Consider the following 26432-nt stretch of genomic DNA (forward strand, 5'->3'; position numbering starts at 1 on the left):
TGGTAAACACTGAGTGCTGTGAGATCTTGTATGTAGCATGAATTAGATACCCAGATGGTCACTTAATAAATTAATGAATAAATTAACAAATGAGAAACAAACCAACAGATAAACATAAGAAAAATTCAAGTATCAGCCATAGAAAATACTTTGAATCCATGTTTTGAGCTGCTTTTCAAAAATAGTTTTGACCTTTTTTTCAGAGTTTTATTCTCACATCTCCAGTATCTTGGCTTAAATGCTGCTGTTCTCTACTAAATTTGTTTACCTGGTAAACCATGGGGGTAAAACATTCTTTTGTTTAATAAACTCTTCTGTTTATTTCTTTGAAGATGCAGACAGTGGAGGAGATAGTCAGGAAGAGAGTGAGCTGGATGACCAAGAAGAACCCCCATTTGTGCCTCCTCCTGGATACATGATGTATACTGTGCTTCCTGATGGTTCTCCTGTACCCCAGGGCATGGCCCTGTATGCACCACCTCCTCCCTTGCCAAACAATAGCCGACCTCTCACCCCTGGCACTGTTGTTTATGGCCCACCTCCTGCTGGGGCCCCCATGGTATATGGGCCTCCACCCCCCAACTTCTCCATCCCCTTCATCCCTATGGGTGTGCTGCATTGCAACATCCCTGAACACCACAACTTAGTAAGTGGAAAGACATACAACTCTCTTTCCACACTGCTTCCATGGGTGACTGATAAGGTTATATACTTAATGAGTTGACCTATTTATGACTGGATTATATGGCAAAAGTGTGTTTGTAAGGCTGATGTTTAGAACTGTGCAAGCATTCTCATATTAAAATTCTCTTATAAAAGCAGTGGCATGTGCCTATAGTCCGAGCTACTCAGGAGACTGAGACAAGAGGATTGCTTGAGCCCAGGAATTCAAGGCCAGCCCCAGTAACAGCAAAAAACAAAAACCAAAAAAACAAAAATACCTTGTACAGGAGTTAGGGTCTCAGGCCAGTCTACAAACCTGGGTTAGCCATTTAATAACAGATGTTTTCAGTCCAGAAATTTACCATTTTTACAAAGCTTATGTATTTTTCTATTGACAAGTGTTATATTAATGTGTATGTATATATTCACTTACTAGTGCCTGTGCTTACTTGTACACATACATATATGTATAATATGAGTGTATACACATACATGTATGTGCACGTGTATGCACACAGGTATGGACAGCATACAGTAAGGTTTTGGTGGGGATTATCTCTAGGTGGTAGGATTTATTATTTATTTTCGTAGTTTATATTTCGGTGGGGATAAGGTTTTGGGGATTATCTCTAGGTGGTGGGATTTATTTATTATTTTCATAGTTTATATTTTATTGTACACAATATTTTGTATTCTGTTTTTCCTACTTAATGTTACAAGCATTTGTCCATGGTTTTACAAATGTCTTTAAACAATATTTTAATGACTGTACAACATTTCTATATTTGTAGGTACTGTAGCTGACTGTAAATTCTTACTGTATCTCTTAGGCTAGATTCTAAGAAATAATTATTTCCTAATCACTAGATTACTTCCTTTTTCTTTTTTTTTTTTTTTTGAGACGGACTCTTTCTCTTTCGCCCAGGCTGGAATGCAGTGGCGTGATCTTGGCTCACTGCAACCTCCGCCTCCCGGGTTCAGGCAATTCTCCTGCCTCAGCCTCCCAAGTAGCTGGGATTAGAGGCATGCGCCACTATGCCCGGCTAATTTTTATATTTTTAGTATAGACGGGGGTTTCACCATGTTGGCCAGGCTGGTCTCGAACTCCTGACCTTGAGTGATCGCCTGCCTGGACCTCCCAAAGTGCTGGGATTACAGGCATGAGTCATGCGCCCAGCCTCATTAGATTACTTTCTGACTTTTTGGTTCTAAAGAAATAAAATGCAATCTAAGCTCCTCCTTCAGACTCAGAACACCTGGAGTTTTTTCCTTCCTCTCTTGGCAGATTGAGTGGAAGATAAACTAGGACATATATCAAGTCACCAGTCCCATTGTAATAGATCAGACTAGGGTCTGTGTGCATTTACAAGTTTAACTGTAGTAGTCACTCACATTCTCTTGCAGCTTTTCTTGCACATTGTAATTTGTAACAATTTCTTTCTATTCAGCATTTATCTATAATCTCTTAAACGGGTTCTTTTACTCTCCAAACTTACCTGGCTGTTTATATAATTTCTCAGGTGCACGTTTATACTTCCCTTCGTTTGCATATGTTACTTCTTCAGCCCAGGTCTTTCCCCTTCCATTTGTTCTTCAAAACCCAGGCAAAACACCTCTCCCTCTGGGCAGCCTTCTCAGAACTTTTCTCCCATGTGTCCAGAGGAGGGAGAGACTTCTGTCTATCTCTTCTGCTAGACCCCGAACTCTTTGGAGGCAGAGGTTATCCACAAGAGGCTTGGCAAATGTTTCTCAGTCATAGTCGGACTGTTTGAAAAATTAAAGTTTCTATTTGTCCATAAGTTTCATCCGTGACATTTAACTTTTTATACCAAAGTCTTAGAATCTACCATCATTTTTTGGGCCATTGATACCACTTTAACCACAGTTAATTTCAGCTTTTGGGAGGAAAGAGAGGAAACATCCTGTGATGTTTCAGCACTGCATTTTTTTCCCCGTCTTCATTCAGGAGAATGAAGTTTCTAGATTAGAAGACATAATGCAGCATTTAAAATCAAAGAAGCGGGAAGAACGGTGGATGAGAGCATCCAAGCGGCAGTCCGAGAAAGAAATGGAAGAACTGCATCATAATATTGATGATCTTTTGCAAGAGAAGAAAAGCTTAGAGCGTGAAGTAGAAGAATTACATAGAACTGTCCAGAAACGTCAACAGCAAAAGTAATTAATATATTTTTTATAATTCAGACAAATACGATATTGGTTCATTAATGCTGTCGAACAGAACTTTCTATAATCTTGGAATGTTCTTGATCTTCTGTCCACAACAGTAACCACTAGCTCAGTGTGGCTGTTGAGCACTTGAAATGTGGCTGATGGAGCTGAGGAACAGAATTTAATTTCAATTAATTTAATAGCCACATATTGAGTACCATATTGAGCAGTACAGGTCTGAGTTCTTTTGGCCAATAATACAAATCAGCTCTTCTTGTAGTCCCTCTTGGAGAGTGGTATAACCATTTCCCCTCTCCAGTTACCCTAGCTAAAAATACGGCAGGGGTTCTCAACTCTTTCTCTTCCGTTACTCTCCTATGCTTCCAGTTGTTCTCTAAATCCTGCTGACTCTGCATCCAGAGAGCTCTCAAACTGGTCCCTTTCTGTCATCTCCCCTTCTCTAGCTTTTAATTAGTCTCTTCCTAGCGATTGTAATAGTTTCCACACTGGCCTTCCATGTCTTCTCTCTTGGTCTATGCTGTATCTTGACACACTGCAAATCTGACTGTTCTACTTTCCCATGTGATTCTCATTCCCATCAGAATATACATGACCCTTCTCCATCTGAAATCCACCCGTCTTTTTCTTTTATCACAGTATTTGGTCTGGCTCACTACTTTCCTGTGGTTTCCCCAAACACCACGTTTTCTCCTGCCTCTACACCTTTGCATGTACTGTCTTCTCCCTGCTGACCTCCTTGCCTAACTCCAGCTTGTCTTCAAAATAAAGGTCAGAGATCCCCTCTCTTTTTTTTCTCATTAAAAGCCTATTTCTTCTCAGGTGCCCACAATTCAAGGTTAGCAACCTTGGTCATAGCACTGTTCACACAATGTTCTGGGGAGCTCAGGAGCTCCTTGAAGGCAGTAGCTGGACCTCCATCTCTGTGTCCCAGTACCTGTCATAGGGTCACTTAGTGAATGCAGCATCTGTTGATTGGGTTAATTATGCAAAAGCCAATCTTTTGCAGTAGTCCATGAATTATGACAGTTCCCCAGTTTTTGTCATTTAACCCAGACTGGCCCAGACCCCAGGGTGGTAGGGAGGCCTGCAGAGGACACAAGTAAGAAAGACGTGGTCACTGCCATCTAGCAGCAGACATGTGACTAATAGTCCTGGCAAGTGAAAGCAAGGGCCACACCTAAAAGATAGGGGCTAGATGTTTGAAAGTTAGGCAGATGGTTATATCTGTTATTTTTGTGGGTATACACATTGGGGAATGGAATTTTTTTACTTTGAGGTTTTTGGAGGGAGATGATAGGGTGGTAGGATTGCCACTTCTTTTCATAGTTATAAAAGTGTAATAAATACTATTCTAGGAAGTTTGGATAACACAAAAATGTTCCAAGAAGAAAGTAAAAATCATATGTATGCCTTCATTTAAAGAGAAAAAATCTGTTAAATGTTGAATTTATTTTCCTGTCATGCAGTCATACATAGATAATCTAATTTTCAAATAATTTCATCATGTTAGCCTTAAGATATTGAATTGTGTGTCACAGTTTTTGATGTGTCAAATGTTGTCACCAGAGTTTTACTTTGGCCGAATGGAATAAATCACAAAATCAGGTAGTCTTCAAGGGCAGCCTATGAACTGTCCTTGAAGGACAGTTTTGAGGGAATGGATGAATATTGTGGTAGTGGTTTGTTTTATTTTTATACCTCAAAAGAATAGAAGTATCAACATTTTCTTGGTCAAGTGCTGACAACACAATAATCTTTGTTGTTATATTTAAAAGGGCAAACAATTCATGTCATGCATTTTACATATTATGCATTTATTGCCAATAATAATTCCATGTTTAATAAGATGGTAAACCTAGACCTTGAACAGAATCAAATGTAGCAGTCTTTCTTATCTATTCTCATATAAAATTAGAAAATCATTGTAGATCTTTTTAGTAGTTAGGCTACAAGTATCTATATTGTCTACATTTAAAATTTTTTAATGGGTGTATATATTATTTTTTAGGGACTTCATTGATGGAAATTTTGAGAGTCTTATGACTGAACTAGAAATAGAAAAATCACTCAAACATCATGAAGATATTGTAGATGAAATTGAGTGCATTGAGAAGACTCTTCTGAAACGTCGCTCAGAGCTCAGGGAAGCTGACCGCCTCCTGGCAGAGGCTGAGAGTGAACTTTCATGCACTAAAGAAAAGGTATGTCTTGTTGTGGTTTGGGGTGTGAGCTCAATGTGGGTGAGTCAGCTTACTGTCCACCTGAAGGATTAGAAAGAGAATGTGTGTGATAAGAGGACAGTTGTCCAAGTCAGACAGCCACGTTCCAGGCTGGACTCTGTTAGTTAAGATGTGAGAATTTGTGCAAGTCATATAAGTCCCCTGGCTTTGCTTTTCTTATCTATAAATTCAGGCTAAGAATATGTAGGCTTTTCGGCATGGATTAAATTAAACAGCATATTTAAAATTCCTGAAGTTACTTAGTTCCTAGCACACCCCACCTCCTTATCCTGTGTGTATCTTTTATATTTAATTATTTGGGTTCTGCTACCTGTGTTTTTTAAATAGGTCAATCTTTATATTCTTATTAAGCTATAATGGACCTCACAAGTATTACTTTGGTCTTCAGGTTGATAATGATACAAAATATTTTTTGGTCAGAGATAATTTTCTTTTTTTTTTTGAGATGGAGTCTCGCTCTGTCACCCAGGCTAGAGTGGAGTGGCGCAATCTTGGCTCACTGCAACCTCCACCTCCCGGGTTCAAGCGATTCTCCTGCGTCAGCCTCCTGAGTAGAGACGGGGTTTCACCATGTTGGTCAGGCTGGTTTTGAACTCCTAACCTTGTGATCCTGCCTCAGCTTCCCAAAGTTCTGGGATTACAGGCGTGAGCCACTGCGCCTGGCCTGATAATATTCTTTAGACCATAACACAGAGGGAAATTGGGGAGAAAAAGGAGTTACCTTTTATTGAGCCACTGCTATGGCTACACATGGCCATTTTGTAAATGTTTCATTTAACCTTCCTGGCAATCCTGTAAGATGATGTTAGCTTGGTTTACTGATGTAGCTCAGAGAGGCTCATTACTGGCCCAGAGTCACATAGCCAAGGGCTCTTTTAGTTAGATGAGAATTCCAGGATGAAAAGAGTTCCTTACCCACATGAAACACCTCAAGAACTATTATTTATATTTTGCTATTTCAACATGAATCTATTTAAATTAAAAGCAGTCTATTACCTAGGAACTAAATCATTTATTAAAGAAATTCTGTGAGTAATTAAGAATGGAAAAAGTCCTCTTTTCAGATGAGCTGTTGCTTCTGTTATATGTTGAATTACTATGAGAGAAAATAGATGTGAGCAGAACTAGAGGAAAAAAATATCACTGGTATAATATATAATAAGACATATTATTTTGATGATATATCAAAATATCACTGGTATATTTTGATTATAAATTTTGGTATATTTTGGTTATATATTAATATATATAGGTATAGATATATAAAATCATCAAAAGAAAATTGATGGCAGTGGTAGTAGGCAGAGGTAGTAAGTGAACCAAGGCTGGTAAGTTCTTTCACCTTCATTCTCCCAAAATGACTCAGGGAGGCAGCTTGGTAAGAAGGAGGAGGAGAGAGAAAGTAGTGGCGTTTTGGAAGGAGTGTGCCAGACATGTTAAAACCTGACATAGAAGGAGACAAAAAACTATTTGGTGGCTTTTCTGGAATGCATAGGCAGTTTTGTCCAGTGCTTTGCTGGTGAAACTGACAGAAACAAGCTATCTGAAATGGAAAGACGTATGGTAAAATATGTAGCTCTCTGGGAGCTTGCCAACCCTTTTGCATCCACACAGATATTTAATAGACAAATTTAACATACGGACTCCTCTGGCTTTAGTACAATGGCAGACTTCAGTTTTTTTTTTTGGCTGAAGGTGAGTCACTGCTCAACCAAGTGCAAACCACACTCTATTTTTGGAACTTTTGATGTCATTGTTTTAAGCATCTTATGTTAGGCAGAAAAAGAAACCAAGTTGATTAAAAAAAAATTGTGTTTTTACCAAATCTTATATAGGAAGATTTTAAACATTTGCAAAGTATTTAATGTTTGTGTTTGTCAGCCATAATTACATTATCACCAGATCAATGCATTTTTACTTCACTTGATAATAACTATAGAGTGCAGCAAGAATTTCTGTGTGGAGGGAATCTTGGTAAAATCACTTCATTCCCACTTAGTTGGGTAGATAGTTTTAATATTTAAAATGCTATAATAGTATTACAGATTATTTTGAAATAAAAAGCATCTTTAGTTCCACTACTTTCAAATGACTATTTATTTTTATATAGTCTTTCTGTCTTTGTTGACACATGTAGTTTTACATAGTTGCTCTCACAGTGCTTATACCATTTTAAATTTATTTTTCTCAGCCAACATAATATCATTAATATTCTTCCATGTTGCTACATTATCATCTGATTATTTTAAAGGCTGCACAGTATTCCACTTTTTTAATGCATTATCACTTAGCCTATTATTATTTGTCAGGTCTTATATTATTATACATTGAGCATTTTAATGTAGTAGTTCTCTGCTTCTGAATTATTTACCGAGAATTAGAGTTACAGTGAATGGACATTTTTATGTCTTTCTGTATCATCTTCTTTTCCAAAAGTGCTGTACTGGTTTACATGGCCAATAGCTGTGAGTGAGTATTGTAACTGAATGGCTTTTAATGACAGTTTCTTTTCTAGACAAAAAATGCTGTTGAAAAGTTCACTGATGCCAAGAGAAGTTTATTGCAAACTGAGTCAGATGCCGAGGAATTAGAAAGGAGAGCTCAGGAAACTGCTGTTAACCTTGTCAAAGCTGATCAGCAGCTAAGGTAGGTGGATTCCCTAAGCCGTTGATGTATACATTGAGATGAATGAAAAGTTTGCTTCTAAGGGGATAATAATTGGTTTATGATAAATAATGCATGGCAAGTCTACAGGACCTGGGGGGGAATAAAGCAATGTGCTTTAGATTGCTGCAGGCTGATGCAAAGGATTTGGAGCAGCACAAAATCAAGCAAGAAGAAATCTTGAAAGAAATAAACAAAATTGTAGCAGCAAAAGACTCAGACTTCCAATGTTTAAGCAAGAAGAAGGAAAAACTGACAGAAGAGTAAGTAAGGCCTCTCTCTGTAGGGCTACAAGGAGTTTGTGCTGGAAGACAGCTCTGGGGTTCCGAGTCCCTTAGGATCTGCTCTAGTGTTGCTCGTGCTTTGTAGGCTTCAGAAACTGCAGAAAGACATCGAGATGGCAGAACGCAATGAGGATCACCACCTACAGGTCCTTAAAGAATCTGAGGTGCTCCTTCAGGCCAAAAGAGCCGAGCTGGAAAAGCTGAAAAGCCAGGTATGGCAATAGACGCCTTGAAAAAACAACTGACACAGCATTTTATGATTATAAAAGTAATACATGTTTAATTGTAGAAAAGAATAAATGAGGCTATGTATTATAGTTGTTAAGCATAAAGTCTGAACTAAATTTGAATCCCAACTCAATACAATATTTTTGAATAAAAAAACTGAGTCTCAGAACATGGTATACTCTATGAGATCATTTCTGTTAAATGCCTTTATGAACACTTATGGTTGTATTTTTAGTCAATACCAAAGTACAAAAGTGGTCATCTGATAAGGGGGGATTTTGAGTATTTTCTGTTTTCTTCCTTTTGCATATCTGCATGGTCTTCTCTTTTTTTGTAAACAAATATGTATTGTCTTTAAAATTGCAACGAATTTTTAATTTTAAAAATGAATACATTTTAAAAATCTCTGACTAACTTCCATCACCAAGGATGTCAAAATGGAATTAGGGTATAAAAATAAAAGTTCTTGGAAAACTATAACCTGAGGGATAATCATGATTATCATATTGTTCTTACTGTGATCACTGTGATTTGAGTGGTTTTAAGTATGTGAGCTCAAGGTTTTCATTTGGCATTTCACCCTTGCACTCCTTGCCTGGCTTTTCTGACTCTTGGGGGCTAGGATATTAGCTCCTGATTTTACCTCACAACTAAATTATCTCCAGGTTAGCACTGAGGGCTGTATGGCCGTTGTCAAACTTACTCTTCCCTTTTCTTTAATACAGGTGACAAGTCAGCAGCAGGAGATGGCTGTCTTGGACAGGCATTTAGGGCATAAAAAGGAGGAGCTGCATCTACTCCAAGGAAGCATGGTCCAGGCAAAAGCTGACCTCCAGGAAGCTCTGAGACTGGGAGAGACTGAAGTAACTGAGAAGTGCAATCACATTAGGGTGTGCTTTTTATTAGGGTTTTCTGAAGAGTCGTAGGACAGTGCTATAGGTTTACTTTGATGTATTTTCATTGCTTCTCCCCAAATGAAAATATAAATTCCTGAAATCTTGCCTCCTCTGTAAAATCAATTTGGTGTTGTTACGTATCCATGCAGTGGCTGTCATGTGTAGTTCCCCCTCTGTCGTTTTCTGGATATGCTCAAAGTTCTCCTGCCCCTGTACCTTTCTCATACCATTTCTTCTTCAGGAATTCCCTTTCTCCCCTATCACTAGCCAGATCCCACCTGTTTCTCATGGCGCAGCTTCATGCCACCTCCTCTTAGAAAACTTCTGGCCGGGTACAGTGGCTCACATCTGTAATCTCAGCACTTTGGGAGACCAAGGCGGGCGGATCACGAGGTTAAGAGATTGAGACCATCCTGGCCAACATGGTGAAACCCCATCTCTACTAAAAATACAAAAATTAGCCAGGCATGGTGGCATGCGCCTGTAATCCTAGCTACTCGGGAGACTGAGATAGGAGAATTGCTCGAACTCGGGAGGTGGTGGTTGCAGTGAGCCGAGATTGCACCACGGCACTCTTGAACCCAGGAGGCGGAGGTTGCAGTGAGCCGAGATCGCGCCACTGCACCCTGGCTGGTGACAGAGTGAGACTCAATTTCAAAAAAAAAAAAGAAAACTTATCTGACCTTTTTCTTTCTCCTGGAAGAAGGAGTTTACTTCTTTTGAGTTTAGAAACACTCTATCTGCATGTTTCCTAGGGCATGAAGGCCTAGCCTTTTGTGATCATGTTTATGTTCCCTGCCTTACCACTCAACAAGGTACTAAGCCCCTCCAGAGCAGGAGCCATGTCTCAGTCAGGCTTTTCTCTCTATAGCACATTGCCTTGCTTACGGTAATGTTGCAAATATATTTAGATGAAGAGAATATGTTACTTTCTTCTATTATATAGAAATAGGTTTCTGTAAAATATAATGCTGTTCTTGACATAAAAGGCAAAAATGAGCTTGTTTCCACATTAGAATTTCTATGAAATAAAACAATAAATAACAGAACTTATTTTGAAGTAATTTTCATTTACAGTCACAGGAGGGAATAACTTTTTTTTCAAACACAGGAAGTAAAATCTCTTCTGGAAGAACTGAGTTTTCAGAAAGGAGAACTAAACGTTCAGATTAGTGAAAGAAAAACTCAACTTACACTTATAAAGCAGGAAATTGAAAAAGAGGAAGAAAATCTTCAGGTTGTTTTAAGGCAGATGTCTAAACATAAAACCGGTAAGTTTAAAGGAAAACAATCATACAAAGTTTGAGGTTGGAAATGTGTGTATTACAAGTCACAGAAAAAATAACAAATGGCCAAAGAAACTTTAAAGTTTAGCCTTACTACTAATAAGCAAAGCAAGCAGGTTATAAAAGGAATATGATGTTATTTTCTGCCATTTTAATTGATAAACTTTATTTAAAAGCAAAATAATCATGCTCATTGCTGATCAGAGTGTGCTGAAAGAAGAGCACTCACAGTCTTATCAATTGAGGTATAAACTGGAACAATCTCCCAGTGTTTCAAGACTCTTAAAATTCACACCCGTTGAACCAGTCAGCCCATTTCTACTCCTCCAGAAAGGGCAAGTATGTACATCGCAGCAATATTTATAATGACAAAATTTGGAAACAGGCTGGGTGTGGTGGTTCATGTGTATAATCCCAGCTCTTTGGGAGGCTGAGGCAAGAGGATTGCTTGAGCCCAGGAGTTCAAAACTACCTGGGCAATGTATGAGACCCCATCTCTACAAAAATATTCAAAAACTAGCGACGCACATTAATGTGCACCTATAGTCCCAGCTATTCAGAAGGCCAAGCAGGGAGGATCCCTTGAGCTCAGGAGGTCAAGGCTGCAGTGAGCTATGATTATGCCACTATGCTTCAGCCTGGGAAACAGAGGAAGACCCTGTTCCACTGCACCCCCCAAAAAATTGGAAACAGATGACCAATTTAAAAGCCATATTTTTAACCTTTAATGACATGCAAACATGCCCATGAGAATGAAAAAAAGTAGGTAAACAATGAATATGGAGCACAGTCCCAGTTTATTTTAAAATATGTGAGAGTGTGTGTGTGCGCGTGCACGCGTGCATGCATGCACGCGCACACACATGCATTCTTAGAAGGAAATACATCAAAATGCTATTGTAATAGTGATTTGGGGTGGTGAAATAATGGTGGGTTTTCTTTTTTTTCTCTTATGCTTTTTTTTGTATTTTCCAGCTTTTCTACAGTAAGCAAATATCTCTATAATCAAAAAAAGTTAATATTTAAATATCTGTATTTCAAAGGCCAAAAAATTGTTATATAAATCTCTGTATTTCAAAGTATTTTTAATTTATTTTGATCAATTTTATATAAAATGCTTTTAGTTGATTCTTTTATGTAGAAGCAAATGCTTTGGAACCAGATCTTTGTTAATTAAATGTTTTTGTTAAAATGTTTGTCTGTTTATTTATTTATATAGAGATGGGATCTTGCTCTGTCAACCAGGCTAGTCTCAAACTCCTGGGCTCAAGCAATCCTTACACCTCAGCCTGCCAAATGGCTGGGATTACAGGTGCGTGCTGCTGCACCTGGCTTGTTAAAATGTTTTTAATAAATTAAATAGTATTTAATGATACTTTTAGAGAATTTTTTATTAAAAATAAAATTAGCACGATTAATTCAGCTCAACAAAATTTTTAAAATTATCTTGTATTAGTCAATAACATTGTTTTCTGTTTCATTTTGTAAATGTTTTCCAAGTTCATTTAATATCATGGACCATGCTTTTTTTCTATCCCTTAGAACTAAAGAATATTCTGGACATGTTGCAACTTGAAAACAATGAGCTACAAGGTTTGAAGCTACAACATGACCAAAGGGTAGCTGAATTAGAGAAGACTCAGGTGGCAGTGCTAGAGGTAATGAACAAAGCCAATGTACCCTTAAGAAACTGAAGTCTTTCTCATTTAAGATGTTTGAGTCCTCTTTTATCTGATTTAGGAGAAACTGGAGTTAGAGAATTTGCAGCAGATAGCCCAGCAGCAGAAAGGGGAAATAGAGTGGCAGAAGCAGCTCCTCGAGAGGGATAAACGAGAAATAGAACGAATGACTGCTGAGTCCCGAGCTTTACAATCGTGTGTTGAGTGTTTGAGCAAAGAAAAGGAAGATCTCCAAGAGAAATGTGACATTTGGGAAAAAAAGTTGGCACAAACCAAAAGGTGAGAGCAAGAACAAATAAGCTTGCAAGATCACTTCTTCAGGCCAAAGCATTATAAACACGCTATAAAAAATTTGGAAAATAGAGAAAAGGATAAAATACACCACAAACTTGGTATCATAATACATTTTGCCAGTTGCATTTTTTGGAGAATTTCCTTCTAGCTTTTTTTTTTTCCCCTCAAAAGCATTTTTTTAAAATCTATTTTGGTTTTTTTAAGTAAAATAATACATGCTGGAAATAAATGGAGATATATATCTTGTTCATGGACCAGAAGACAACATTGTGAAAGATTTAGTTCTCTTCAAATTGATCTCTAGATTCAAAACAGTTACAATTAAAATCTCAATAGCCTTTCCTTGTGGAAACTGACAAGCTGGTTCTAAAATTATATGAATCTAGAATCAAATTATTCTAAGACCTAGAATAGAATTTATACAATTTTTTAGGTATGACACCAAAACAACTTTTAGAAAGTAGAACAAAAATTTATGACTAACACTACCTGATTGTAACACTTTTATAAACCTGTAGTAATCAAAACACTGTGGTATTAGTATAAAGATAAACACATAGATCAATGGAACAGAATAGAAAGTCTAGAAATAAACTGACATATATGTGAACAACTGATTTTGATAAAGATAACAAAGGCATCTTTTTCAGTAGAGAAAAGATGGTCTTTTAGAAAAATGTTGGCTGAAACAGTTGGATATACAAAACCAAAAAAAGAACCTCAATTCATACCTCACTATGTATAATATATAAATATTAATTTAAAATGAGGCCAGGCACGATGGCTCATGCCAGTAATCCCAGCATTTTGGGAGGCCAAGGCAGGAGGATCATTTGAGCCCAGGAGTTTGAGACCAGCCTAAGCAACATAGAAAGATCCTGTCTCTGCCAAAAAAAAAAAAAAAAAAAAAAAAATTAAAAATAGCCAGGTTGGGAAGCTGAGGTGGGAGAATTGTTTGAGCCAAGGAGATCGAGGCTGCAGTGAGCCATGATGATACCATTACACTCCAGCCAGGGTAACAGAGTGAGACCCTGTTTCAAAAATATATATATATACATATTTATTTTTATATTTATATATAGGACCATAAACATATATGTAAAACCTAAATATAAAACTTCTAGAAGAAAACATAAAACATAGCAGAAAACTTTTGTGACCTTGGAGTGGGCAAAAATTCTTGGTATGACACCAAAAGCATTATCCATAAAATAATAAATTGATAAAATTAGACTTCAAAATTTAAAACATCTCCTCAAAAGACACAAGGTAATGAAAAGATACGTCACAGATTGGGAAAAAAATATTTGCAACCCATGTATCTGATAAAGGACTTGTATTCAGAATACATACATAAGGAGCTCTCAAAACTCAATAAGAAGACAACCCAATTATTTAAATGGGCAAAAGATTTGAACAGACATTTCATTACAGAAGATAAATGGATGGCAAATAAGTACATGAAAAGATACACAGGATAATTCATCATTAGGGAAATGCAAATTAAAACCACAGTGAGATATCACTACACACTTATTAGAACAACCACCATACCAAATGTTAATATTAACCAGGAACTTTCTTTTTTTTTTTGAGATGGAGTCTCGCTCTGTTGCCCAGGCTGGAGTGCAGTGGTGCTATGTTGGCTCACTGCAAGCTCCACCTTCCGGGTTCACGCCATTCTCCTGCCTCAGCCTCTGGAGTAGCTGGGACTACAGGCACCCGTCACCACGCCTGGCTAATTTTTTGTATTTTTAGTAGAGACAGGGTTTCACCGTGTTAGCCAGGATGGTGTCGATGTCCTGACCTCGTGATCCACCCACCTCGGCCTCCCAAAGTGCTGGGATTACAGGCATAAGCCACCGCATCCGGCCGGAACTGTCATATATGATTGAGGGGCATGTAAAATGGTATTAAGTAACTGTTAAACTTTGGGAGACAGTTTAACAGTTTAGAAATCAAACATACACCAAGCGGAAGATCTAGCCATTCCACTCCTAGGTATTATATTTATTCAAGAGAAATGAAAGCATATTTCTACACAGTATATATGCTAATGTTCATGACAGCCTTATTTGTAATAGCCAAAAACTAGAAATGACCCAAATTGTCTATCACCTGATAAATAGATAAACAAATTGTGGTATATCCACACTGTAGAATACTACTCAGCAATAAGAAGGGAATGAAGTATTGATATACACAACATGGATGAATCTCAAAGTAACTACGTTGAGTGAAAGAAGCCAGACCAAAAGCAAGTCCACACTGTATGACTCCCTTTATGTACTACAATACATGCTCATGCGTGTCTGCTATATGGACAGATCCTACTGTACACACAATTGTTTTCTACTCTTTGGATTGTCACAGCTCCATTTTTATCAGATTTTTGGAATTCTGAATGTTATCCATGTTTTTAATCCATGATTTTTATAAAACTTCAATTTAGTGAGTCAGTTTTTGAAAAAAGTCTCCACTTAGAAAGCTGATAATAAGATTCTGAAAATGAGTTGAGTCTTGAATTTTGTGAAGATTTATAATCATTTATACTTTCCATAACTGTATGTTGTGAAAGGATAACACTGTTCCTCAGTTATCTCCTTTGTGTGCTTGTATATTTGACAGTCTGACTTATTCTCTGTGGTAGGGTTTTAGCAGCAGCAGAAGAAAATAGCAAAATGGAGCAATCAAACTTAGAAAAGTTGGAATTGAATGTCAGAAAACTGCAGCAGGAACTAGACCAACTAAACAGAGACAAGTTGTCACTGCATAACGACATTTCAGCAATGCAACAGCAGCTCCAAGGTATAAGGCAGCAAAAACAGTGAAAGTGTGTGATTTCCTTGCCCTTCATTAGATTCTTTGATTTTTCTTATGACAGAAGTAATTCCTGCTAATGAGCATGGAGTTTCTTTCTAAAATTAGATTGTGGTAATGGTTGCACAACTCAGAATATACTAAAAGCCTTTGAATTGTACACTTTAAATAGGACATGATATGTGAATTTTATCTCAATAAAGTCAGTTTAAAAAAAAAAAAAACCTAATTCATGTTCCTTAGAGAACAATTTTAAAACATAGCAAAAAGAAATAAAAATTGCTGTTGACCTCACTCCTCATAGATTCCTAGTAACAGTTTGGTGAATATCCTTCCAGATTTTTCCAAGGGGTGTGTATCTAGTTTGAAAAACAAAAACAAAGATGTAAATAATGAAGATTTTAAAATTACCAAATGTTTATAAATATGATAATTTATTTAGAAGAAATTGCTGAGTAATTCTAGCTAATAATATACTTGTTGAACATTTTTTATGTCCTTGGTATTTCATTTTCTCACTTAATCCTCATAACATTTTTATGAGATAAAAATTATTTTACTCATTTGTAAACAAGGAAACTGAAGCTTAGTTTTCTTGTGACTGCTTAAATGAGAAGTGACTTGCTAGAGGTCACATAGCTAGTAACTGACAAAGCCAATATAGATATAAAATTTATTCCCAAATTGCCTTTCTGAAAGGTTAAGTTTCTATTTCTACCAGCAATGCAGAAGGTAGCTGTTTTTAAACACCTAACATTAAGTATTATCTGTAATTTTTTCATTGTGAGATTTTGAACATGAAAATCTTTAAAAACCTGAGCTCCAAGCCCAAATCTGGATTGTGCATGTAACTCTCTTTTGGCCTTTAATGAGATAGTGTGGCATAGTCATATATGTAACAGAAGTAAGCTTAAAACAACTTCTCTACTTTTTGGGAATGCTAATGGGAATCTGTACAGTAAATACGTATGTATTTCTTATTTCATGAGAATGTCATTTCTGTAGAAAAACGAGAAGCAGTAAACTCACTGCAGGAGGAACTAGCTAATGTCCAAGACCATTTGAACCTAGCAAAACAGGTAAGGTTAACAAATGTAATATTCTAGTAGTATACTGAGGGTATGCAGACCATTGGTTTAAATAACAAAGAAATCAAGTAGGCTGGTTCCTCTTCACAACAGCAGATACCATAGGGCCATTTATGTAACATAACCATCACATAAATAAAAGTTTTGGTGGAGGGCAGTGGTTTGCTAATTCATTTTAGCCTTAGAACTCTTGATACAAACAAAGTTTTACTCAAAGCTAGTAAGTAGGGTGGTGGCTAGACCAGAGCCCAGCAGCAGTCTCTCAGCAGCCCTTCTTGGGGCTTCAGGGACCAGATGGGCCATCTCTAATCCATGACACAGATGAGGCCTCTAAAGGCTGGGCTTAGATTTGATTACTCCTTGAGCCATAGAGTACCCGCCAGATCTGGGCCTCTATCTTGTCAGATATTGAATATAGCAGATTTTTGACCCTCATACTTCTAATGATTTTCTTAAAGGTAATTCAGTGTTGTCCTGTGAGACTAGTGCTGTAATTCAAAGCACTTCAAGCAAGTTCTAGACCTCAGTTTCTATTATGTAAATTAAGAGTGCCAGGTGCAGTGGCTCACACCTGTAATCCCAGCACTTTGGGAGGCCAAGGCGGGCAGATCACCTGAAGTCGGGAGTTCAAGACCAGCCTGACCAACGTGGAGAAACCCCATCTCTACTAAAAATACAAAATTAGCCAGGCGTGGTGGCGCGTGCCTGTAATCCCAGCTACTCGGGAGGCTGAGGCAGGAGAATCGCTTGAACCCGAGAGGCGGAGGTGGCTGTGAGCTGAGATTGCACCATTGTACTCCAGCCTGGGCAACAAGAGCAAAGCTCTATCTCAAAAAAAAAAAAAAAAAAAAGTTAACATTAGACACAGGCTGAGTATGGTGGCTTACGCCTGTAATCCCAGCACTTTGGGAGGCCAAGGCAGGTGGATCACTTGAGCCCAGGAGTTCGAGATCAGCCTGGCCAACATGATGAAACCCCGTCTCTATGAAAAAGACAAAAAATTAGCTGGGTATGGTGGCATGTGCCTGTAGTCCCAGCTACTCGAGAGGCTGAGATGGGAGGATTGCTTGAACCTGGGAGGCAGAGGTTGCAGTGAGCCGAGATCATGCCACTGCACTCCAGCCTTGGCAACAGAGCAAGACAGACAAAAAAAAAAAAAAAGTTGGATTAGACATCTAAATTCTCTTGTACCTGTAAGTTTATTGAGATAATAAAGGAAATAAACTTTTATGCCTCTCGTTCTGTCAGACTTAGTAGATACTGGATTGGCACTGGCCACCTCTAATAAAGATGGCTTTATTAGTAGTTTCCACTTGTTCTTTCACCTAAAGGACCTGCTTCACACCACCAAGCATCAGGATGTATTGCTCAGTGAGCAGACCCGACTCCAGAAGGACATCAGTGAATGGGCAAATAGGTTTGAAGACTGTCAGAAAGAAGAGGAGACAAAACAACAACAACTTCAAGTGCTTCAGAATGAGATTGAAGAAAACAAGCTCAAACTAGTCCAACAAGAAATGGTACTACACGTTTATGATTTTACGTAAGAAAAGCACTTTGTGGCTTTTTTTTCCCTGGTAGAAGACTGCTGAGAAATATCCCCCATGGGACTATGTGTCGCTTAACTGTCCTGTGTAGCCATGGGTAGCGTTTATACCAACTATGTGACTCTCTTACAGACCTTTAACGATCATAGAATATCGGTCCTGTAAAGATACTTAGCAGCCACGTGCCATTTGCTGCTTGAATCCCCTCCTCACATGCTGGCCAGATAGCTTCCCAAGCCCTCTTGATCACCTCTGTAATGGAATTGTCCCTGTGGGCTGTCTTCTACTTTCTTTTCAACTGGAACCTGTCTCATGTCCCTGCAGGTTCTCAGGGACACTATTTGTTGTTTTATGACTAATCAAGATTATTCTTTATTAAGATGTTTCAGAGACTCCAGAAAGAGAGAGAAAGTGAAGAAAGCAAATTAGAAACCAGTAAAGTGACACTGAAGGAGCAACAGCACCAGCTGGAAAAGGAATTAACAGACCAGAAAAGCAAACTGGACCAAGTGCTCTCAAAGGTGCTGGCGGCTGAAGAGCGTGTTAGGACTCTGCAGGAAGAGGAGAGGTGGGGTGAGAGCCTGGAGAAGACGCTCTCCCAAACTAGTATGTATTCTGGAACTTCTCACTGGGAGATGGGGTATGGGTTGGCTCTGCTGGTTGTCTTGCAAAAGTATTTAAAGAGATTCAGACCCCAGCCAGAGCCCAGGAGAGGAGGCAGGAGAAATAAAGCAGGAGGTATGATAGCCCTGTGAAAGATGAGGAAGCAGGTTCGGAGAAGAGATACAATCCTGAGACTGACCAGCAAGTCCTTCCTTGCTCGTATTGTCTCCTTTGAGAATGCCATCTCAAGAAAGTGGAACATTCACGTGAATAATTGCCAAAAGATACTCTTAAAGTATATTACCTATGAGCTTTGGGAATAATGATCTACTTCATTTCAAGTGTCAAAAAAATCATATTAACAGTTCTTCTGTCCAGATTTGGCATAGTGAATGGTACCAGAATACAGGTGTTTGCTTTTAGGTCAGTTTATTCTCTCTTGAACCATATATAAATGAAGTTGACATGGGAATCCAGGGTAAATGATTGTTCTCACATCAGTAAATGGTTTTTCTCTTTCTTAGGCTCCAGGGTTTAATAATGCTTGGAAAATGTTGTGGGCTTGGGGATCTGAAAGGGTTATTATTCCTTTTTCCCTGGGAACTCTTGATATACCCAGACCCAATCATTTCATTATGAAAATGAAACTTAAAAAAATATGTCGAGTTCTGATCATGCCAGAGTTGTTGAAAAGTAAAATCTGGGCAGGGTGCTCCTCTAAATAGGGTGATAAGAAAAATATTTTTTAAATGTCACTTTTATTTCGTAAGCATTATCTGTTGAGTACTCACTATGTACCAGGCGTTTGCATACATGATTCCAATTGAACATCAGGAAATGTATTCCTCATCTATAAAATGGGGCTCATGCCAGTGTAGGAGCCAGCTCCAAATCCTGTGCACTTTCCACTGCACTGCCTCCTGTGGAAGGAAGTAGTACTGGTGTGTCTCTTTATGAAAATCAATGTTTATAAAAAACATTTCAGCTGTTCCACACACTTCAGGATTGGTGCTGGGTTTCCTCTCACTGGTCTCAAAGACTTGAAAGAGAAGATAGTAGCTATCTGTCACTCTGGGATCAGGCCCTCCAGGAACCAGTTACTTCAAAAGGCACCCTTATCTGGGTCTTTTCCTGGGCCTTTGGTGTGGGTCAGGGTAGGCTTGTACGACTTTGTAATAATGGAGGAAAGCACCTGCATGGGTAGCATATCACCATTATGGATCTGCCACAAGGGAAGGAGAGCTCTGCCCACAGCTGGTTCGGGGTCTTTGGCTAAAGCTACTGAAAATGCTCATTTCAGAACGGCAGCTTTCAGAAAGGGAGCAGCAATTGGTGGAGAAGTCAGGTGAGCTGTTGGCCCTCCAGAAAGAGGCAGATTCTATGAGGGCAGACTTCAGCCTCCTGCGGAACCAGTTCTTGACAGAAAGAAAGAAAGCTGAGAAGCAGGTGGCCAGCCTGAAGGAAGCACTTAAGATCCAGCGGAGCCAGCTGGAGAAAAACCTTCTTGTGAGTACCTGCTGCCGTGGCAGTTTGTGAGGAAATGATAAATTTAAAATTTTAAACTGCAACACCACTTCAACATAGAGAAAATAAATTACCCATCAACCCAGTCCTGAACCCAGCTGTTGTTATTGGTGTATTTATGCATCATTTGTCCTTGAAGCTGATGGTAAGTTTTACCTGGGACGGGTGCAGCCTCAATGGAGCTCTGGCTGGCTGGGGAGACTGTCGTGTGAACAGCCATTATCAGCACAAAGTAGAGAGCATGTTCTGCCAGCAAGCCTCAGTTTACACCTCCACTGGCAGGGAGGAGGGAGTGTTGAAGAAGCCTTCTCTAGACGGTTTTTTTTTAAGATGGCATCTTGCTTTGTCTCCCAGGCTAGATTGAGTGGCGCGATCTCAGCTCACTGCAGCCTCTGCTTCCCGGGTTCAAGTGATTCTCATGCCTCAGCCTAGCTGGGACTACAGGTGTGTGCCACCACGCCCAACTAATTTTTGTATTTTTAGTAGAGATGGGGTTTCACCAGGTTGACCAGGCTAGTCCTGAACTCCTGACCTCAGGTGATCCACCTGCCTCAGCCTCCCAAGGGTGCTGGGATTACAGGCATGAGCTACCGTGCCCGGCTCATAGACAGTTTATTTTTATTTTTATTTTTAAGACAGAGTCTTGCTCTGTCGCCCAGTCTGGAGTGCAGTGGCATGATCTCAGTTCACTGCAACCTCCACCTCCCAGGTTCAAGCCATTCTCCTGTCTCAGCTTCCTGAGTATCTGGAATTACAGGCACGTGCCACCATGCCTGGCTAATTTTTGTATTTTTAGTAGAGACGGGGTTCACCATGTTGGCTGGGCTGGTCTCGCACTCCTGACCTTGTGATCTGCACGCCTTGGCCTCCCAAAGTGCTGGGATTACAGGCGTGAGCCACTGCGCCCGGCCAGTTTTATTACACTGCTGTAGTCAGTGCCTACAAATTTTTCTCATTCTGCCCTTTTTGGCCAACATTAGCTTTAATCATTATCCTAAAACCAGGAAGCTCAATCTACCATGCTTTCATCCTTGAAATAAATTTGGGAAGTGACACTCAGGTCAGAATAATTTATGGTGGATGGAGACAGGTGAGCAGCAATGGAACTGTCAAGGGGGTGGATTTTTCCACTACCCTTTGGAGGGGTTAGTGGAGCCCTGTTGTATGAAAGGAACTTTTAAACCATGTGTGTCTCTCAAAGGGGATACACTTATAACTAGTGATAGGCAGATCATCATAAAGATGGAATATAGATGTCTAAAATTTAATCCTACCAGTAACCCTGTGATGACGGGTATTATTATTCTCATTTTACAGACAATTAATGAAGACTCAGAAAGGGATAGTAGCTTATTATCAAAGGTAATGCTAACAGACTCTGATGTGTATATACTTCCAGCTGTATTTGATCTGCCCATGAAAGGCAGATAGAATTATCCCCATTTGACAGCTAGAGAAGCTGAGGCCCAGAAGGGGAATGAAGTTATAGAGCTAGTGAGTGTGTAAGCCAGCAAACCACACCTCCACGTGTTAGATCGCAGAGCTATTTTCTTCCTCCTGTGCTAGGAGCAAAAACAGGAGAACAGCTGCATGCAAAAGGAAATGGCAACAATTGAACTGGTAGCCCAGGACAACCATGAGCGGGCCAGGCGCCTGATGAAGGAGCTCAACCAGATGCAGTATGAGTACACGGAGCTCAAGAAACAGGTGTGTGCCCAGGAAGCCCAGCTGGCCAGCCTGGGGAGAGAGGACTCACTGGGCTCAGGCAGACTGTATTGTTTTTAATATCCCTTCTATAGTAGTATAGAAAAACTGATTATAAGAATGTTCTTTAAGTCAAATCTGGTTTTTTAGCCTTAAAATTTAGAAATGCACCTTGACTATTTAAAATATACTTATAAAATTCTCTTAAATTTGACAAGCTCTTAAAATGTTAGTTTTTCAAGGAAAAAAGGTAATTCTTGAGCATCATATTTCATGTCCCAAAGAACTATGTTGAAATGTTAGATTTTATGCCATAAACAAGTCTATAGGAGCCAAAACCTCCCCTAACCCTTGAGCAAGAAAAGATGGTCCAGGGGGAAACCTTTGATATCACATAATGTAGCCAGGCAGAGAGTATTAAACCAGTCCATGCCTGGACTGGTAGAGTCTCTAATCCTTGATATCTCTGGTGTCCTTTAGAGCATCTGGGCCATCCTTGAACTCTAGTCGGGCTGCTGTGGCCACTCATTTGGCCCTGCTATACTTAGTCCTTTGGATGACCCCACGTGGCCTTTCTAGTTTCATCTGTGCTTCCAATCCCCTGATGCCCCACATATACCCACCATTTAATTCAAGAAAAAATAACTAAAAAAAATTATTTAAAGACCACAAGCCCTTAGTGATTTTGCCTTTGCAAATTTGGTAAGGCAATTAGCAGTAGGTATAAATTTCATATTTCACTAAGCTCTATATGGGGTAGAGCCACATAGAGTAGTCTCAGGCATCAAATGAAGTTGGTAACACTTTAAGAAACCTCTAGGCTGGGTGCGGTGCTGCATTCCTGTAATCCCAGCGCTTTAGGAGGCCAAGGTAGGTGGATTGCTTGAGCTCAGGAGTTCAAGACCAGCCTGGGAAACATGCCGAGACCCCGTCTCTACTAAAAATACAAAAAGTAGCTAGGTGTGGTGGCGTATACCTGTAGTCCCAGCTATTTGGGAGGCTGAGGTGGGAGGATTGCTTGAGCTTGGGAGGTTGAGACTGCAGTGAGCCAAGACTGTGCCACTGCACTCCAGCCTGGGTGACAGACCAAGACCCTTTTAAAAAAAAAAAAAAAAATGTATATTGCTAAGCCACCAGATTCTTCACTTATAAGATTCCAGCATTAGCATTTATAATCCAGATCACTTATGACTTATTTCAGTAAATGGCCCTTTTCTCATTTGTGGCTTATTTACTCTAGTTGCCAGTTGGGTGCCACTGAGGTGCTTCATGTAAATTCTCATGTAGTTTTCACATTTCTGAGCAGAAGGTATTTATCTCCATGTATAAATGAGGTAATGGAGGATCAGATGTTAGCCAACTTGCCCTGTCATACTGGTAATACTGGAAATGAGATTGGTAACTAGCTTTGTCTGACTCCAAAGAGATTGTCTTCTATAGAGTAATTTACCTTCAAGGAACTTTATGCACATGGCTTTTCTAAATGAAAGTTTTTCCAGTGAAAATGCCAATAAAATAATTTATTCAGTAACTTATAGATTCTTGAGTATCTGAAAAAATCACAAGTTTTTACAGTTCTAATAATCATAGTCGTTGATATGTATAGATCTTTAAATACATGGCACATCATACAGCTCAATTCCAAGTAAGTCTGAAATTTTATACAATGATATTTGACACCAACTCACTGTTTAGATGGCAAACCAAAAAGATTTGGAGAGAAGACAAATGGAAATCAGTGACGCAATGAGGACACTTAAATCTGAGGTGAAGGATGAAATCAGAACCAGCTTGAAGAATCTTAATCAGTTTCTTCCAGAACTACCAGCAGATCTAGAAGCTATTTTGGAAAGAAACGAAAACCTAGAAGGAGAATTGGAAAGCTTGAAAGAGAACCTTCCATTTACCATGAATGAGGGACCTTTTGAAGAAAAACTGAACTTTTCCCAAGTTCACATAATGGTAAGGGTTTATCCTGCTATTCTCTGGGTTCGTAGGATTGACCGCCTCCCCCAGCTAAGCTAAAACACAGATGTGGGGGTGCTGGGGTAGGGGAGAGAAAGGCTGGTTGGCTTCCACTTGTAGCAGCAGATGATTCATGATATCTCCATTTTCCCTCTGAGAAAGGATGAGCACTGGCGTGGAGAAGCACTCCGGGAGAAACTGCGTCACCGGGAAGACCGACTCAAGGTTGCCCTTTAAAACAAACAAAAAATCAGTATGAGATACTGGGCACATTGGGGAGGGGAGGGGAAAGTTACATTTACCTGATGCTTTCACATCCATGCTGTTGCAGCCCTGCCGGCAGTGTCAGGGATGGCATGTCTGAAGCTTCGAGGAGTTGGTGTCACACAGTAAATGGCAATGAGTGTTCAAAACCATGACTTCTTGTGTTGACTCCAGTGTTCTTTAACCTATGTAATGCTGCTTTACCTCAGCTAGAACTGATAGAATCTAAGTATTTGGGACAGGAAGTAGAAACACAGTGATGAACTATAAGGTTATCACAGGCCAGTGGTGGCAGGAAAGATTTGGGATACTGGAAAAGTAGGCTGAAGTCAGATAAGGAATTGTTTGGCTCAGAACATGTTGACTTTGAAGGCCTTGTGAGATATCCAGGGAAGGATATCTGTCTGTAGGCAGCCAAAAATAGGAGTCTAGGATTACTGATCAGTGTTGACCTAAAGATTTGAGAGTTAAGAGTATAGGTGGGAGGTTACATTTATGTGGGGGGAATGGCTATGTAGACAGCATGGGATGAGACAGTGCAGTGCTATAGTATTGAGTGGAGCCCTTTGATGTCCAACAATAGTCTCCAGCCATGTGTGGTTATTTAAATTTTAATAAATTATAATTAAGTTAAAAATTCAGTTATTCATTTGCCACATTTCAAGTGCTTAATAGCCACATGTGTCTAGTGGCTTCTATATTCATAGCCAGAGGTAGAACATTCCCATTATTGCAGAAAGTTCTGTTGGACAGCACTGCTACAGACTTTGAGAGAATAATTTGATTATAGCAGGGGCAAAAGCCAAAAAGTAGTATGAAGTTGAGGATTAAGTACCTAGTCATTTATAGACAAGAAACTAAGACTTAGGAAAAAAATACATAATCAGGAGACAGTCCAGTTGTCAAGTATAAACTGATCTTCTCAGTCATAAGAGAAAAGGAAAAAGAGATGAGGCAATAATTTAATGGAGAAGCAAGGGATACAGAAATCCTAAGCACTGCTAGCATGGAAAAAACGGGCCAAGTGAAAGGCCCAGTTAATGACAACACAGAAAAGTAAAGGTTTATGCACACTAAGTACCCACCTGGCACCTCCTACAATTCTTTTTAAAGATGAGCATTTTCGACAGCCATTCCTACTGTTAGCCAGATTTGCCTATCAAATGTATGTGAGGAAGCTGAGCAGTAGTTCTGATACATTTGTTCTGTGTAAAACCCTAAGTCTTATAACACTTTTCAGGCCCAACTCCGACACTCTATGTCCAAGCAAGCAGAAGTATTAATTAAAGGAAAGCGGCAGACAGAGGGCACTTTACACAGTTTGAGGAGACAAGTAGATGCTTTAGGGGAATTGGTCACCAGCACCTCTGCAGATTCAGCGTCATTACCCAGTCTGTCTCAGCTGGAGTCTTCCCTCACAGAGGACTCTCAACTTGGACAAAATCAGGTAAGCAGCAGCTCTTTTTAAAAACTAAACAATAGCCTGAGGTTGTTTTTTGTCTTGAGTCAAGATCTTGCCCTACCGCCCATGCTGGAGTGCATTGGTACCATCACAGCTCACTGCAGCCTTGACCTCCCAGGCTCAAGTGATCCTCCCACCTCAGCCTCCCATGTAGCTGGGACTACAGGCACACACCACTTGGCTTGGCTTGGCTACTTTTTAAAATTTTTTGTAGACATGAGGGTCTTGCTGTGTTGCCAGGGCTGGTCTCAAACTCCTGGGCTCAAGCGATCCTCCTGCCTCGGCCTCCCAAAATGCTGGGATTACAGGCGTGAGCCACCACGCTGAGCCAAGAGGAAACTCGTAAGAAAGTATTTAATATATTACATAGAAAGTACTTAAAAGCCGTGGGGTGTATAATCTAGAGGAGATTCAGAAAGATATAAATTATGCCACCTTCAACTCTGAAAAACTTGTCTTAGCAAAGACTTGGTAGAGGTAGATAAGCTGATGGCTTAGGAAACAGACTACAACTGCAGACTGGATGACCTGGCAGGGATATAGTTAATTCTACTATTCATGTCCTCCACTTCTGGATTTCTTTATTTCCTACTCTGTCAATATAAAGAGCTTAGACCTGTGAGGCCAATATGAGTCCTAGTTTAGTATGTCTCCCTGCATTTTGTAACTTAACATTTACAAAGTTGGAATTCAGACCTCTCAACCTAGGGTCTATAAAAACCCTGAATTTCACAAAGGTTTTCTGTGTGAGCTTAGACAAGGTTAATAAGCATTTAAGAGGAACATGAAATATACTCATGGAACTGGTAAGTAGTAGCACACACAACTGTCAGAGATAGGTAACAGCTTCCATTTTCGAGTGCCTATTGTGTGCACATACAAAACTTTATCATCTCATTTAATTTTTACATCCTTGGAGGTAGGACTTATCCTTTTATATAGATAAGGAATCTGTACAAAATGATAAACAATTTGGTCAAGGACATAGCAAAGGACAACAGCAGGACTTACGGGCTAATCTGTCTTTACCA

The 26432-nt window shown here is 39.4% G+C and overlaps 1 protein-coding gene across 14 annotated transcripts in view; it reads left to right on the forward strand.

Moving 5' to 3' along the window:
- CNTRL (centriolin) overlaps positions 1-26432 on the forward strand; it is a 103041-nt gene that overhangs the window by 72018 nt on the left and 4591 nt on the right. For 6 of the 14 annotated variants that reach the window (XM_054520555.2, XM_063714024.1, XM_054520551.2 and 3 more), the window contains 20 exons: positions 333-646; positions 2630-2838; positions 4862-5054; positions 7609-7739; positions 7880-8020; positions 8127-8253; positions 8995-9159; positions 10277-10436; positions 11994-12109; positions 12192-12409; positions 15075-15232; positions 16250-16323; positions 17664-17852; positions 18260-18485; positions 19783-19988; positions 21324-21368; positions 21573-21713; positions 23406-23672; positions 23838-23900; positions 25180-25386. In XM_054520555.2, coding sequence (XP_054376530.2) covers positions 333-646; positions 2630-2838; positions 4862-5054; positions 7609-7739; positions 7880-8020; positions 8127-8253; positions 8995-9159; positions 10277-10436; positions 11994-12109; positions 12192-12409; positions 15075-15232; positions 16250-16323; positions 17664-17852; positions 18260-18485; positions 19783-19988; positions 21324-21368; positions 21573-21713; positions 23406-23672; positions 23838-23900; positions 25180-25386 — 3350 coding nt within the window. Of the gene's footprint in view, positions 1-332; positions 647-2629; positions 2839-4861; positions 5055-7608; positions 7740-7879; positions 8021-8126; positions 8254-8994; positions 9160-10276; positions 10437-11993; positions 12110-12191; positions 12410-15074; positions 15233-16233; positions 16324-17663; positions 17853-18259; positions 18486-19782; positions 19989-21323; positions 21369-21572; positions 21714-23405; positions 23673-23837; positions 23901-25179; positions 25387-26432 lie in introns of those variants that run through there. The other 8 variants (XM_063714025.1, XM_054520553.2, XM_024252857.3 and 5 more) reach the window with 6 other exon arrangements.

Source organism: Pongo abelii, chromosome 13, assembly GCF_028885655.2.
Source record: "Pongo abelii isolate AG06213 chromosome 13, NHGRI_mPonAbe1-v2.0_pri, whole genome shotgun sequence".
Classification (NCBI taxonomy): Eukaryota; Metazoa; Chordata; class Mammalia; order Primates; family Hominidae; genus Pongo; species Pongo abelii.